General features: G+C 45.3%; 1 protein-coding gene across 1 annotated transcript in view; it reads left to right on the forward strand.

Moving 5' to 3' along the window:
• Positions 1-12740, forward strand: part of MAP3K1 (mitogen-activated protein kinase kinase kinase 1, E3 ubiquitin protein ligase) — a 31401-nt gene extending 18661 nt beyond the window's left edge. Inside the window, exons 19-25 of the mRNA XM_014546038.1 lie at positions 258-1544; positions 1849-2001; positions 2627-2789; positions 6648-6779; positions 7914-8056; positions 8742-8873; positions 10237-12740. Coding sequence (XP_014401524.1) covers positions 258-1544; positions 1849-2001; positions 2627-2789; positions 6648-6779; positions 7914-8056; positions 8742-8873; positions 10237-10386 — 2160 coding nt within the window. The 3' untranslated portion in view covers positions 10387-12740. The remainder of the gene's footprint in view (positions 1-257; positions 1545-1848; positions 2002-2626; positions 2790-6647; positions 6780-7913; positions 8057-8741; positions 8874-10236) is intronic.
• The last annotated feature ends 352 nt before the right edge of the window (positions 12741-13092 follow it).

A 13092-nucleotide genomic window follows, 5' to 3' on the forward strand; every position in this document is an offset into this window, starting at 1 on the left:
AGGTACTCTCTCCCGGGGGTGCCTGTCCTGCGCCTCCCCACCGCCCCCCCCCCGCCCCAAGGACACGGTCTAGATTCACGGGACCCAGAAATCGGAGGAACATGTAGGTTACTAATGTTTGACTAACAACGACCAAAGTCTAGGCTAGTGACTTAAAAACGTCTAGACCTCGATGATCTTTTCGGAATGCACACGCATTATTATTACCATCTCTTCGCTTGCGTGTGTTCTGCAGTGATTAACTGTGGCTGACACGTGTTTTCTGCAGGTATAAGAAGCTGCTGTCCCTGCTCGCCTTCGCCCTGCAGTCCATCGACCACGCCCACGCGGTGGTCGGGAAGCTCGCGCGCAGGGTCTACCTGAGTTCCGCGAGGATGGTCACCGCCGTGCCCCCCGTGTTCGTGAAGCTGTTAGAGATGCTGAGTGCTTCCAGCTCCACCCACTTCGCCCGGATGCGCCGCCGCCTGATGGCGATCGCGGAGGAGGTGGACATTGCCGAGGCAGTCCAGCTGGGCCTCGAGGATGCCTGGGACGGCCGGCGTGACAGCTTCCTGCAGGCGTCGGCCCCTGAGAGCCACCCAGAGGCCCCAGGGAACAGCCCCCTGCAGGGCCCAGACCGTGCGGAGAAAACTGGAAGAGGACTGCGCCCTGCGAGGCTGAGCGCCAGCTCGGAGGACATCTCTGGTCGGCCGGCCAGCACTGCCCTGGGGCCTCCTCCTTCAGCAACGACGGAGCAGCCAAAGCCAGCGGTGCAAGCCAAGGGCAGGCCCCTCAGCCAGTGTCTGAGCTCCTCTCCCCTGTCCCCTCACTCCCAACCAGTGCTCCCGCCCTCGTCCACCCCGGCTTCGTCGGCCCAGACCGCACCAGCAGGCCCCGGGGACGCCTCCAAGCACAGACCTCAGGGATTCGTTCCCTACAACATACCCTCCGCGTCGCCTCCGCCGCAGCGCAAGTTCTCCCTGCAGTTCCAGAGAAACTGTTCCGAAAACAGAGACACTGACAAGCTCTCCCCCATCTTCACGCAGTCCCGGCCCCTGCCCTGCAGTCGGATACACAGGCCCAAGCCCTCGCGGCCCTCCCCCGGCAGCCCCGCGAGACAGGCCGACGCCGCGACAGGCAGCATGACCCTGGACCTGCACGGGGCCTCCGAGGGCGGCGACAGCTTCAGCAGCAGCGGCAGCAGCAGCGCCGTGATCCCCAGCGAGGAGACGGTGTTCACCCCCGTGGAGGACAAGAGCCGGCTGGACGCCAGCACCGAGCTCAGCTCCAGCATCGAGGACCTGCTCGAGGCGTCCCTGCCCTCCGCGGACACCACGGTGACGTTCAGGTCAGAGGTGGCCGTCCTCTCCCCTGAGAAGGACGAGCACGACGGCACCTACCAGGACGACGTGAGTCACAATCAGAAGTGCAAAGAGAAGATGGAGGCCGAGGAGGAGGAGGCTCTGGCGATCGCCATGGCGATGTCCGCCTCTCAGGACGCCCTCCCCGTGGTGCCTCAGCTGCAGGTGGAGAACGGAGAGGACGTCATCATCATCCAGCAGGACGTAAGTGCGCTCCTGGGAGGCCGGGCGGTCCTCCGACCACGTGAGGTTAACCCGGTTCAGGCGCGAGTTCATCGCTAGAAGTGGGTCTTCCCTGTAGAATTAGTGTTTGTGTCGCTGTTGGAACAGATAAGTCCTGCCTGTTTCAGAGGCGTTGCTGGTGGATACTGTTCATGGCGCCCAGCACTGTCCACTCAGGAGCAGTTCAGAGGGGGCTTGGGAAGCCAGACCGACAGGAGTAGTGTTTGCCAGGCTCACTGCACAGCCTCCTCTTAACAGTAAAGAGCTGCTTTCCTTTGCTGCACAGACGCCCGAGACCCTCCCAGGACACACCAAAGCGAAGCTGCCGTACCGGGAGGACGCGGACTGGCTGAAGGGCCAGCAGATCGGCCTCGGGGCCTTCTCCTCCTGCTACCAGGCTCAGGACGTGGGGACCGGGACCTTAATGGCTGTGAAGCAGGTAAGCAGCTAGTGAGGGTGGACGTGATGAAGGCTGTCACGATGGAGCATGAGCGAAGAAGAATGGTGTGTCCTGTGTGCCTGTGCTTAGTTCTCTAAGTGTTCAGAGACCTGAAGGTCAGAGTAGACATTGGCACAGCCCGTGAGCTCTGTTACTGTTGGAGCAGGATTGTGGGAGACGCACTCCAGCGCCTCTGCCGGCTGGGCCGCTGCTGTGCTTGTCACCCCCAGAGCAGCTTCCTCCTCCCCCGCGAGGCCCGGGTGCAGGCCGTCCTGGCTCCGGGGTTCACTTTCTGTAGTGAGCATGCTGATTGAGATGAGAAAACCATAAAGCTTCCATCTTAAAATCATTGGGCTTTTCTCACTTTCACTCTGTCTTCAGACAGTTTGGGAAGATGGGTTATATTCCTTTTTGGGGGTCACTTTCCTTATATTTCATTGCTTCTAAAGTTAGATTCTTATTTAAGAGAGTTTTTTGTAAAGTGTCTGCACTGCACCCAGGAGCATAAATGCCATTTGCTATTAATATAGAAGCTAATGTGCATCTGTCCACTTAGATCAGATGGTTAGTGAGAACTAAACAGAAGCTGAGCAGAATGAAAACTGTGAACGTGTTACTGCCACAGGTGACGTATGTCAGAAACACGTCGTCGGAGCAGGAGGAAGTCGTGGAGGCGCTGAGAGAGGAGATCAGGATGATGAGCCACCTGAACCACCCGAACATCATCAGGATGCTGGGGGCCACCTGCGAGAAGAGCAATTACAACCTCTTCATCGAGTGGATGGCAGGTGTGTTCATGGTCTAAGTCACAAACATCGTACACGGATTTAACTTTCTGCTTGATATTTAGGAAAAACGTTTTAACGAACACTTATTTTTATTAAATAGTTTGCACAAATCACCTCTAATGTAGTATGACAGGCTGTAAATATTTGTGTTGTCTTTCACTTAAATAAAACATTCATTACCCCTACCTTTTAAACTTTTTCAGTGTTTCTTTTAAAATGATTGTGTACACTGTTTTATAGGAATAATTTTTTGAAACCTGGTAGATACAGGATCCATATTTTCCCAGGTAGCCTTCATTAATTGGACAGGTCTAAGAGATGATTTAACATGACAGTATGAAGCTAAAATTGATTAACGTGTAACTTGAAAATTTTATTATAGGTAAACTAGCACTGAAGCATAAAGTTGAACCTTGTCATCTACTTCAGCAAGTGAAGACTATGTTTTTTTAGTTTTTTTAAATATATTTTTATTGATTTCAGAGAGGAAGAGAGAGATAGAAACATCAATGATGAGAGCGAACCATTGATCAGCTGCTTCCTGCACGCCCCCTACTGCAACCCAGGCATGTGCCCTTGACTGGAATCAAACCCAGGACCCTTCAGTCCACTGGCCGATGCTCTATCCACTGAGCCAAACCAGCTAGGGATGAAGACTGTTTTTCTTGTATTATGCAGTGTACACAGTAAAACAGACTTAGGATGGAATAACTAGATAAGTGCTTGGTTTAACTTCTTAGACCTTTTGTGTTTGGATAGTATATATCTATTTACAAATCAGCTCTTCTTTTTAATTGAAGTACACTTGACATACAGTATATATACAGGTGTACAGCATAGTGATTCAGCATTTATATACTTTTCATTGTGATCACCACACTAAGTTTAGTAACCATCTGTCACCATACAAAATTAAGATATTGACGATTGTTCCTATCCTATACACTACATCCCTGTGACTTATTTTATAACTAAGTTTAGACCTCTTATTTCCCTTCACCTTTTCTAAACATCCTCCCACCGCCCTCGTCTCTGACAACCATCAGCTTATTCTGTCTGTGAGTCTATTTCTGTTTTGTTTGCTCATTTACTTTGTTCTTTAGATTCCACATGTAAGTGAAATCAGATGGTGTTTGTCTTTCTCGGACGCATTTCACTTAGCATAATACTCTAAGTGCATCCATGTTGTCACAAATGGCAAAATTTCATTTTTTATGACTAGTATTTCATTATCTATCTATACACCATCTTTAGCCATTCGTCTATCATTGGACACCTAGGTTGCTTCCATATCTTAGGTATTGTTAATAGTGCTACAATGAACATAGGTGTACATATATCTTTTCAAATTAGTACTTTCTTCTTCAGATAAAAGGAGAATTGCTGGACCATATGTAATTTTATTTATTCATTTATTTATTTTTGAGGAAACTACACTTTTCCACAGTGGCTGCAGCGGTCTGCATTCCCAGCAGTGCACAGGGCTGCCTTTTCTCACATCCTCACCAGCACTTACTGTTTGTTGTCTTCTTGGTAACCATTCTGACAGGTGTATAGGTGCATCTCACTGTGGTTTTGATTTTCATTTCCCTGATGATTAGTGATTGTTGGGCATCTTGTCTTATGTCTGTTCACCATCTGTATGTCCTCTTTGAAGAAATGTCTATTCAAGTCCTCGGCCCATGTTTTAATAGGATTGTTTGGTTTTCTTTTTATTTATTGTTTAGTTTTTTGGTGTTGAGTTATATGAGTTCTTTATATACTTTGGATCTTAACCCTTTATAAAAAGTATCATTTGTGAATATCTTCTCCCATTCAGTGGGTCGCCTTTTCATTTTGTTGGTTTCCTTTACTGTGCAAAAACTTTCTTTGATGTAGTCCCATTTTGTTTATTTTTTTCTTTTGTTGCCCTTTCCTGAGGGAAACATCCAAAGAAATATTGCTAAGACTGATGTCAAAGAGTTTATGCCTATGTTTTCTTCTAGAAGTTTTATGGTTTCAGGTCTTACATTTCGATCTTTAAGCCATTTTGAGTTCATGTATTTGTATATGGCAGAAGAGAGTGGTCCAGTTTCCCTAACACCATTTATTGAAGGGACTGCTTTTTTCCCTATTGTATATTCCTGCCTCCTTTGTCATAGATTAATTGACCATATAAGTGTGGGTTAATTTCTGATCTTCCTAGTTTGTTCCATTGATTTATATATCTGTTTTTATGCCAATAACATACTCTTTTGATTATTTTGTCTCATGATACTGTTTTTATTTCCTCTTTGATTGTTTAGTAGCATGTTGTTTAGTCTCCACATGTATGTGTTTTTCCCAGTTTTCTTCCTGTAGTTGATTTCTAGTTTCATACTGCTATGGTTGGAGAAGATGCTTGATATGATTCCAATCTTCTCAATGTATTCAGACTTCTTTTGTGGCCTAATATCTGGTCTGTCCTGTGCACTTGAAAAGAAGGCATATTCTGCTGCTTTTGGGTGAAATGCTTTTAAAATATCAATTAAGTCCATGAAGTCGAATGTATCATGTAAGGCCACTGTTTCCTGTTGATTTTCCATCAGGATGATCCGTCCACTGATGAGTGTTAGGTAGACGAGCTGCACTTCCCAGTCTTATAAGAGTGGTCTCACGTAGAAGATGTTTTGTGGGGCCCAGTGTCGTCATCTTCCTTGGTCACGAGTCAGGTGCTTCAGGCTGTTCCGTGTGTGGGTTAAGTGCACCCTCCTGTGTAGTTGGGCCATGAGTGCTGTGGGCAGGCCAATGGGTGAGGTCTACCCTCAGGCTGACTGGCTCTGTTCCCCATAATGTGAGGGAGAACTCATCCTCCTGGTGCAGTTCCCTCGTGGCATAAAGCTGGGTGTGGGTCCTGATCAGACCACAGCTCTGCCCCTACTACTTGTTTCACTGTGTCTTTTTTATATCCTTGGGTGTAGGAATTCTACTCAGCTAGTCCTCAGGTCATTCTTGGCAGTGGTTGCTCTGTAGATCGGTGTAGTTCCAGGGTGCTCAGGGGAGTAGGGGAGCCCAGGATCTGCGCCTTGATCTCCGCCTCTGCACATCAGTTCTTTAGTATAGTCTCTGATGCTGGTTGTAGCTGGGTTGATTGTTATATTTGGTTGATGATTATAAATACTTTTAAATGAGGCTCCCTGAGTTGTGGCTTGCCCCAGATTAGAGCTAATAAATAGTAGGATATCAAGCCCAACTCTGGGTCTTCTGCTTCGTACTGTTCTCTTTCCCTTCTGCTAAATAACATGTTAGCACTGTTTACTCAGGTCATTAAGAAAGACATTTTGGCCCTAGCTAGTTTGGCTCAGTGGATAGAGCGTCAGCCTGTGGACTGAAGGGTCCTGGGTTCGAGTTCAGTCAAGGGCACATGCCCAGGTTGCGGGCTCAATCCCCAGTAGGGGGTGTGTAGGAGGCAGCCAATCAATGATTCTCTCTCATCATTGATGTTTCTCTCTCTCCCTCTCCCTTCTTCTCTGAAATCAATAAAAACATACTTTTTTAAAATAGACATTTTGTATATCTTGGTCAAAAAGACAGAGAAGTGAATTGTACATTTCAGAAATAGTTTCACCCAAAAGTGTTAACTTTGAAAGCTTTCTGAAATCTTGACCTTTCAGAAAACTAGTTCATGAGGGTTCCATGAAAATACCTAATAGGTTCTGAGATTAGTTAAACGTATTAGTTTTTAAATCAGTTGCACTTCCTGATGCAGAATATAAATGAACATTTCAAAAGTGAACATGAGGTCATAAAGTGCAACCTTATGTAACCAAAAGGTAACAAATAATTTTAATTCTGCTGTAAGTTTACAATAATTATTACCGGTTTATGTTTGTCTTGTAGGGGGATCTGTGGCTCATTTGCTCAGTAAATATGGAGCCTTCAAGGAATCAGTGGTCATTAACTACACTGAGCAGTTACTCCGTGGCCTCTCCTATCTCCATGAAAACCAGATCATCCACAGAGATGTCAAAGGTAGGGATTCTTTCATTGTTATTCACTAGCAATAAGTAGAAAACAAATGTAATTTTAAAACTTGGACCTTTGTTGATAGTTTCTAACGTGAAATCAACTAGAGGATTGTTTCTCCTGAGTCACTCAAATCACCAGACGTGAAAGACGTGAAGGAATCTTCAGAGTCACGTGACCTGACTTCCTCAGAGAGGCTGTGGCTTTTCTGGAGCCACTGATGGGAAACCACGGACAGAGTCAGCTCTCCAGTCCCTCTCTTGATCTTAGAATGTGCTGCCTCCCCAAAAGTTCCTGTTCCCAGTTTTATTTAGAATAATGGCAATATTATAAACTTTCAAGAAAAATCCTTTCCAATCTTTTGCAGTTTGATTAACAGCAGCTTTGATTTTGACATTATGTATTTAAGTAGTTTAATAATAATTTTTATTAAAGCTGTAATTATGAAACTACAGTAGTTTAAATTGGTCCAGGTCAGTATGCTTCAACAAAATTTTGTCTGAAAATGTAAATGATGCTAAAATTTGAACTTTGAGGAAAGATTTTTGTTGAGAGTCATTCTTTTTTTTTTTTTCTTTCTTCCTTTTTTTTTTTTTAATCCTCACCAGAGGATGTTTTCCCATTGATTTTAGAGAGAGTGGAAGGGAAAGGGAAAGACAGAGAGAAATGTCAATGTGAGAGAGACACATCAATTGGTTGCCTCCTGCACGTGCCCCGACCAGGGCCTGGGCTGGGGAGGAACCTGCAACCGAGGTCCATGCCCTTGACCGGAATCAAACCCAGGACCCTTTGGTCCGCAGGCCGATGCTCTATCCACTGAGCCACACCAGCCAGGGCAGGGAACCATTCTATTGAAGGTTCAGCACTTGCCTGGTTTCGCTGAACCTCTGCCTGTCCCCTTGTGCCTGATGCCTTGTCAGCCGTCCTGCTGAGGCTGAGGCTGAGGCTGTGCTTGTTTCACCCTGCGGAGACCTGTGTGTCTTCAGCAGGAACGAGTGAGCCGACAGGGGGAGTGACCGAGCCTCTGCCATGTGGTCCACTCTCCCTCGTCTTTGTCCTGGGTCATTGGTAGTATTTTAGAGTGTGTCATCTGCCCTTTTGTGTTTAACATACATGCTCACTTGCCGTTTTCCTCGACAGGTGCTAACCTCCTCATTGACAGCACAGGTCAGAGACTGCGAATCGCAGACTTTGGAGCAGCAGCCAGGCTGGCATCAAAGGGAACTGGCGCAGGAGAGTTTCAGGGACAATTGCTGGGGACAATCGCATTTATGGCGCCTGAGGTGAGAAGCAGCTTCGTGTGTGGCAGGAGAAAATATACCAAATTAGTTTGCAGTTATCCAATCTGTGCTTTCCAGTTAGAAGCCCATGACCCTAAGCATGAGGCTTTAATGATATCCTTAATTTCACACCCTTAATCCCTGCCTTTCCGTTTTTGTCTTAACAAAATTTTAAAAGATAGGTTTTAATAGAGTTGCTTAAAGGCTATTTCTAATGAAGTCTTGTTGGGTAATTCATAGCAGTTGTTTTGTAGTAAACAAAGTATACCTGTTAGAGACTTTTTACATGGTTCGCTCTGCTCCAGAGGGAGGTGAGCAGAGGCATGTCCTCCCGCAGAGGAGGAAGTGTGAGCAGGAGCTGCTGTTGCTGTTCTGAACTTGGCCTCTACTTCGTGGTCAGTCTCCTGGCGCTCACACAGTGATTCTCGCTGCCCTCTTGCCCCATAGCTTACTAAGTGCACTGGGCAGCGCTGAAATTCTGTGATTTCTTGTGACTCTTCTGAATCTCACAATTCTCCAAAATATCGTTGTGTCCCATAGGTTAATAAGCTCTTTAATGGAATAAATGAGACGTCAGCTCGTCTGCAGAGTTGCTGTTTGTACCTTGTTTTGCTCTGAAGTAAAAAACTAGATTCCCTAACTACAGGGTGGCTTTCTGTTTTTTAAGTAAAACTCCGCTTTCTTTTAGGTCCTCCGAGGACAGCAGTATGGGAGGAGCTGTGATGTGTGGAGTGTCGGCTGTGCCATCATCGAAATGGCTTGTGCTAAACCACCTTGGAACGCAGAGAAACACTCCAATCATCTCGCTTTGATATTTAAGGTAATTATGAGATAAAAACTATTTCCTTCTGCTAAAATAGGCAGCAAGCAGATATTCATGGGTTCTCCTTAACTGTCAGTCTGACATGAAGGCACACCTTTCCTGAAATAACTGTGTGCACACCTGCAGAACCGCCCGTGGCAGGTCAGGGTTGGCGGCATGGACAGCCAGGCCTCACTCCTCCAGGCAGTGACGTTCTGTGAAGTTATTGCAGACAATGAATTAGCAAACACTGAACCATTGCTCCCGGCTGGAATAGGCACATAGATATCCCTGTCAGACTTTCAAATTTAAAAACTTGAAGCTCTTCACATATTGTATACAACCCACACGTTTTCTAGATTCCAGTTTACTATTTTCTACATTTTAAAAACACACCTTTGCCCTGGCTGGGTAGCTCAGTTGTCCCAGTACTCCAAGGTTCAATCCCCAATCGGCACAAAAAGCAACCAATGAATGCATCAATAAGTGGAACAACAAATTGATGTTCCTTTCTCTCTCTCTTCCCCTCCTCCCCCTTCCTCTCTCTCTAAAATCAATTTTAAAAATTAAAAAGTCAGTTTCCAAATCCTGTCTGTTCTACCTTTCTGACAACTCAAGTCCATTCTGTTCTTTTCCACCAGAGATCAGTGCAGTGGTTCAGATTGTTAGCTTTGAGTCGACCACGTGCTGGTAAAAGATTGGGCTTGGGAGTCGCACAGGCCTATCAGCCCTGCTCCATCCTGTGGTAGCCACTGACCAGGAAATTCCTTGTTCTGTCTCCCGTTTTGTTGTGGTTGTTTGTTTATAAGGTGGGTGTGATACAGCACCTACTTCACAGGACGGTGATGAGGACACGTAGAATGAGCCCTAGGCCTGAGTAAAGCGCCCAGCACACACACTGACTCACACCCACACACACACACTCCACTCCTGCGCGTGGCCTCTGCCTGTCATCCTGTGCCTCCTGTCTTCCTCGGCCGCCTGACTGGCAGGGCTGAGCCTTTCTCGCTCTCTGTGCTGAAACAGTAGACGCTGTGCAAGGAGCCGCGGAGACAGTGTCTAGGAGAGCGAGTTCATCGAGTGAGCATTTCCCCTCTGATCATTTGGAGGCACTTGGCCTGCATCTGAGACAGTAAGGGATGGAGCAGATCCACCTGACAGGATGCAGTTGATCAAGTGCTAATGCCCTAAAGTTTGAAGGATTCTTAGAAAGATCCTTCCGTCCAATGGCGAGTTTCTGCCTCACACCGTTAGCAGAGTGTTCCCCCTGGTTTGCCCCTCCATGTGGAGGGCGCATGTGCAGAGGCCACGAACTCCATGCCCGGCACTTCTGGGTCAGGAGTCCCGCATGGAACGCTTCAGCCTGGTGTTTCTCCCACAGATCGCGAGTGCGACGACCGCCCCATCGATCCCGTCACACTTGTCTCCCGGGTTACGCGACGTGGCTCTTCGCTGCTTAGAACTTCAACCTCAGGACAGACCTCCATCAAGGGAGCTGCTGAAGCACCCGGTCTTCCGCACCACGTGGTAGCCAGCTGTGCAGATGCACATAGACGGATGCTCAGTAAGAGAAACACGTCAGTGGGGACCACGGTGATAATCCGCTGGCCTTCCTGCCGCTGAACAGCTATGAACAAGCCCATGGGGAGCCCTTACCTAAGTATGTGATTGACAAATCATGTCTGTACCTAAGCTGAGTCTGCAGAGCCCACACCTGTGCCGAACTGCAAACCGTGCCTTTCAGGGACTGGCCCTCGGCAACAGGACAGCAAGGAGTTTGCATGACTAAGTAACAGAAGCATAGTTTTATGATTATTTCTCTCAGAGCACTTTTTCAGCAATATTAGCAGCTGAGGGGCTCAGGATCTGTTTTACTGTCTCAACTACTCTTCCATTTCGTATCGCAATCACAAGCAGGGGTCTGCTTTCATGCAGTTTTTTGTCACTGGCAATATAAATCAGTATCTGCCTCTTTTTAGGTCAGACTATGCTCTAAGTAGCAGTAAAGAAATATATTTTTTAAAGTTGATAACTTCTTTATGACCCACAGTTGACCTATATTTTTTAAAAGCCTGGGCAATTGTGGCTCATTGTGCATTTTACTGTTGGCCCATTCATTTCGTTTTTGGAAATTATGGTTCTATGTTTTCATTTCACCTTCATTTTTTGTTTAATATTCAGGGAAAGGTGATCTTTTCAATCCAGAAAAAAAAAAAATAGAACTAAGCGTGAACTAGTTTGTTGAATATCTTGCTGTGGCAAGAGTTTTTTAATACAGAATTTCGTTTGTTTTTTTAAAATTGGGTTTTACTACTACCTTCATCGAGTCCGTCACTGCTCTTCTGGTGCAGGTTAAACGTGAATTCAGAGAAAAGCAACTGTTCTCTGTGAGGCAGCACAGCCAAGATCAAGATTACCTTGGAATCTGAGTTTCTGTAATTGGTTTCATTTGTAGGAAGCTTCACCAACTAAGTCTCACTCGTGTGGAAATCGCCACTGCTGGTGAGCACGGAGCTGCTGTTTTCCTTCTCTTCACAGGCGGCCCTGGTGGAGAATGAAAGGAAAATTAACTTCATTCCTCAACCACCAATGAGTAATAGTGTTTTTAAACTAGACGTTTGCTTTGAACTTGGAAAATGTCCTCGTAGAAAAGTGAATTGAATTTCAATTACAAACTAATTCACTGGATCCTGCACAATTATCTAATGGTTTTCGTCTCAGTTGAATTCGGATCCTGAAGGAAAATGGCAGCTCTTTATCCTTTTTTTTTGTGAGTCTCTAAATCAAGTACTGATTAAGTTTTAACTCTTCAGAAGCCAGTTGAATCATGGCAGGGTGAACTAGAATTGGTTATTCTCAAAGACTCAGGATAAACTAAATAAGCTACACAGATTACATTTTAAATGTACATCACAAATTGGAAGTCACAAATAACTTACCAGGTAAGTTTACAGGGATATATTGCATATAATTTTTAAAAGGCAGTTTTTAAAAATGTGAATGTGTTTCTTAGTGAAATTTTACATTCCTTTGTTTTGGAAGATTGGCATATTTGAAGAGTTAAAAATAGTACCGAAATGTGAAGTTTGGTAGCTCTAAATGTGTTGTACTTGACTTTCTTTTTTATTTCCTCTGTGTTGACTACTTGGCATTTTCGCAGTCTAATGAGATTGTCTCGAGTCCCACGTGCAGGCTTTAAAGGATGCACTCTTGCCATTTTATTACTGGAAGATCACCGGTCAGACGAATCCGGTCTGACAGCAGCGTGAACTGTGTACATGAGGAACCGCAGCGCATCAGTATTACTCTGCAGATCACCATGCCCGCCAGAGCGCAAGCTCAGACAGCGTGGCATGTCGAAGCCCATTGTTTGAGTGTGTGTGCAGGTCCCTCAGCTTGCTGGTAATTGTGGTGTTTTGTTTCGTTTTTGTTTTCAATGCAAATGTGATATAATCTTATTTTCTTTGGATCAAAGCTGGACTGAAAATTGTATTGTGTAATTATTTTTGTTCTTAATGTTATTTGGTACTCAAGTTGTAAATAACGTCTACTGCTGTTTATTCCAGTTTCTACTACCTCAGGTGTCCTATAGATTTTTCTTCTACCAAAGTTCACTTTCACATGAAATTATATTTGCTGTGTGACTATGATTCCTAAGACTTCCAGGGCTTAAGGGCTAACTTCTATTAGCACCTTACTGTGTAAAGCAAATGTTACAAAAAAAAATCTCTGGGTTAAGAAAATTTGGCTTAAAATGTATCCTTTGTTATTTTAAATATATCCAGATATTTTAATTAAAATTTTTACCCCATTGAACCAATTTTATAGTATTTGTACCTATTTTGGTGTTTTGTCTTTATAGTAAATAAAAGTTTTTGAACAAAGGTGGTTACTTTTACTGACTTTGAAATAATTTCATACTTATAAGGAGGTTGAGAGCGCACCACAAAGAACTCTCATCTCCCAGAGGCCCTGCTTGGGTTTTGCCAGCTGCCCAGTTATGTCCTTGAGAGCAAGAGCCAAACCAGTCACGTGCTGCTCTCAGGTGTCCTGTTTCTTCAGTCTCATTCCGTCCATTTACGTTATACACGTCCACATAAATATCCCAGCTCCAGACACCATAGGTCAACTTCAATCAGTTCTATTCACATCTCTCCCTTGATACACTATGGTTGTTTTTTTTTAACATGGCATTTTTTAAAAGCACGACATTTGCCCTCCTTGTTCCGCTTGTGGG

Source organism: Myotis brandtii, unplaced genomic scaffold (assembly GCF_000412655.1).
Source record: "Myotis brandtii unplaced genomic scaffold, ASM41265v1 scaffold426, whole genome shotgun sequence".
Lineage (NCBI taxonomy): Eukaryota > Metazoa > Chordata > Mammalia > Chiroptera > Vespertilionidae > Myotis > Myotis brandtii.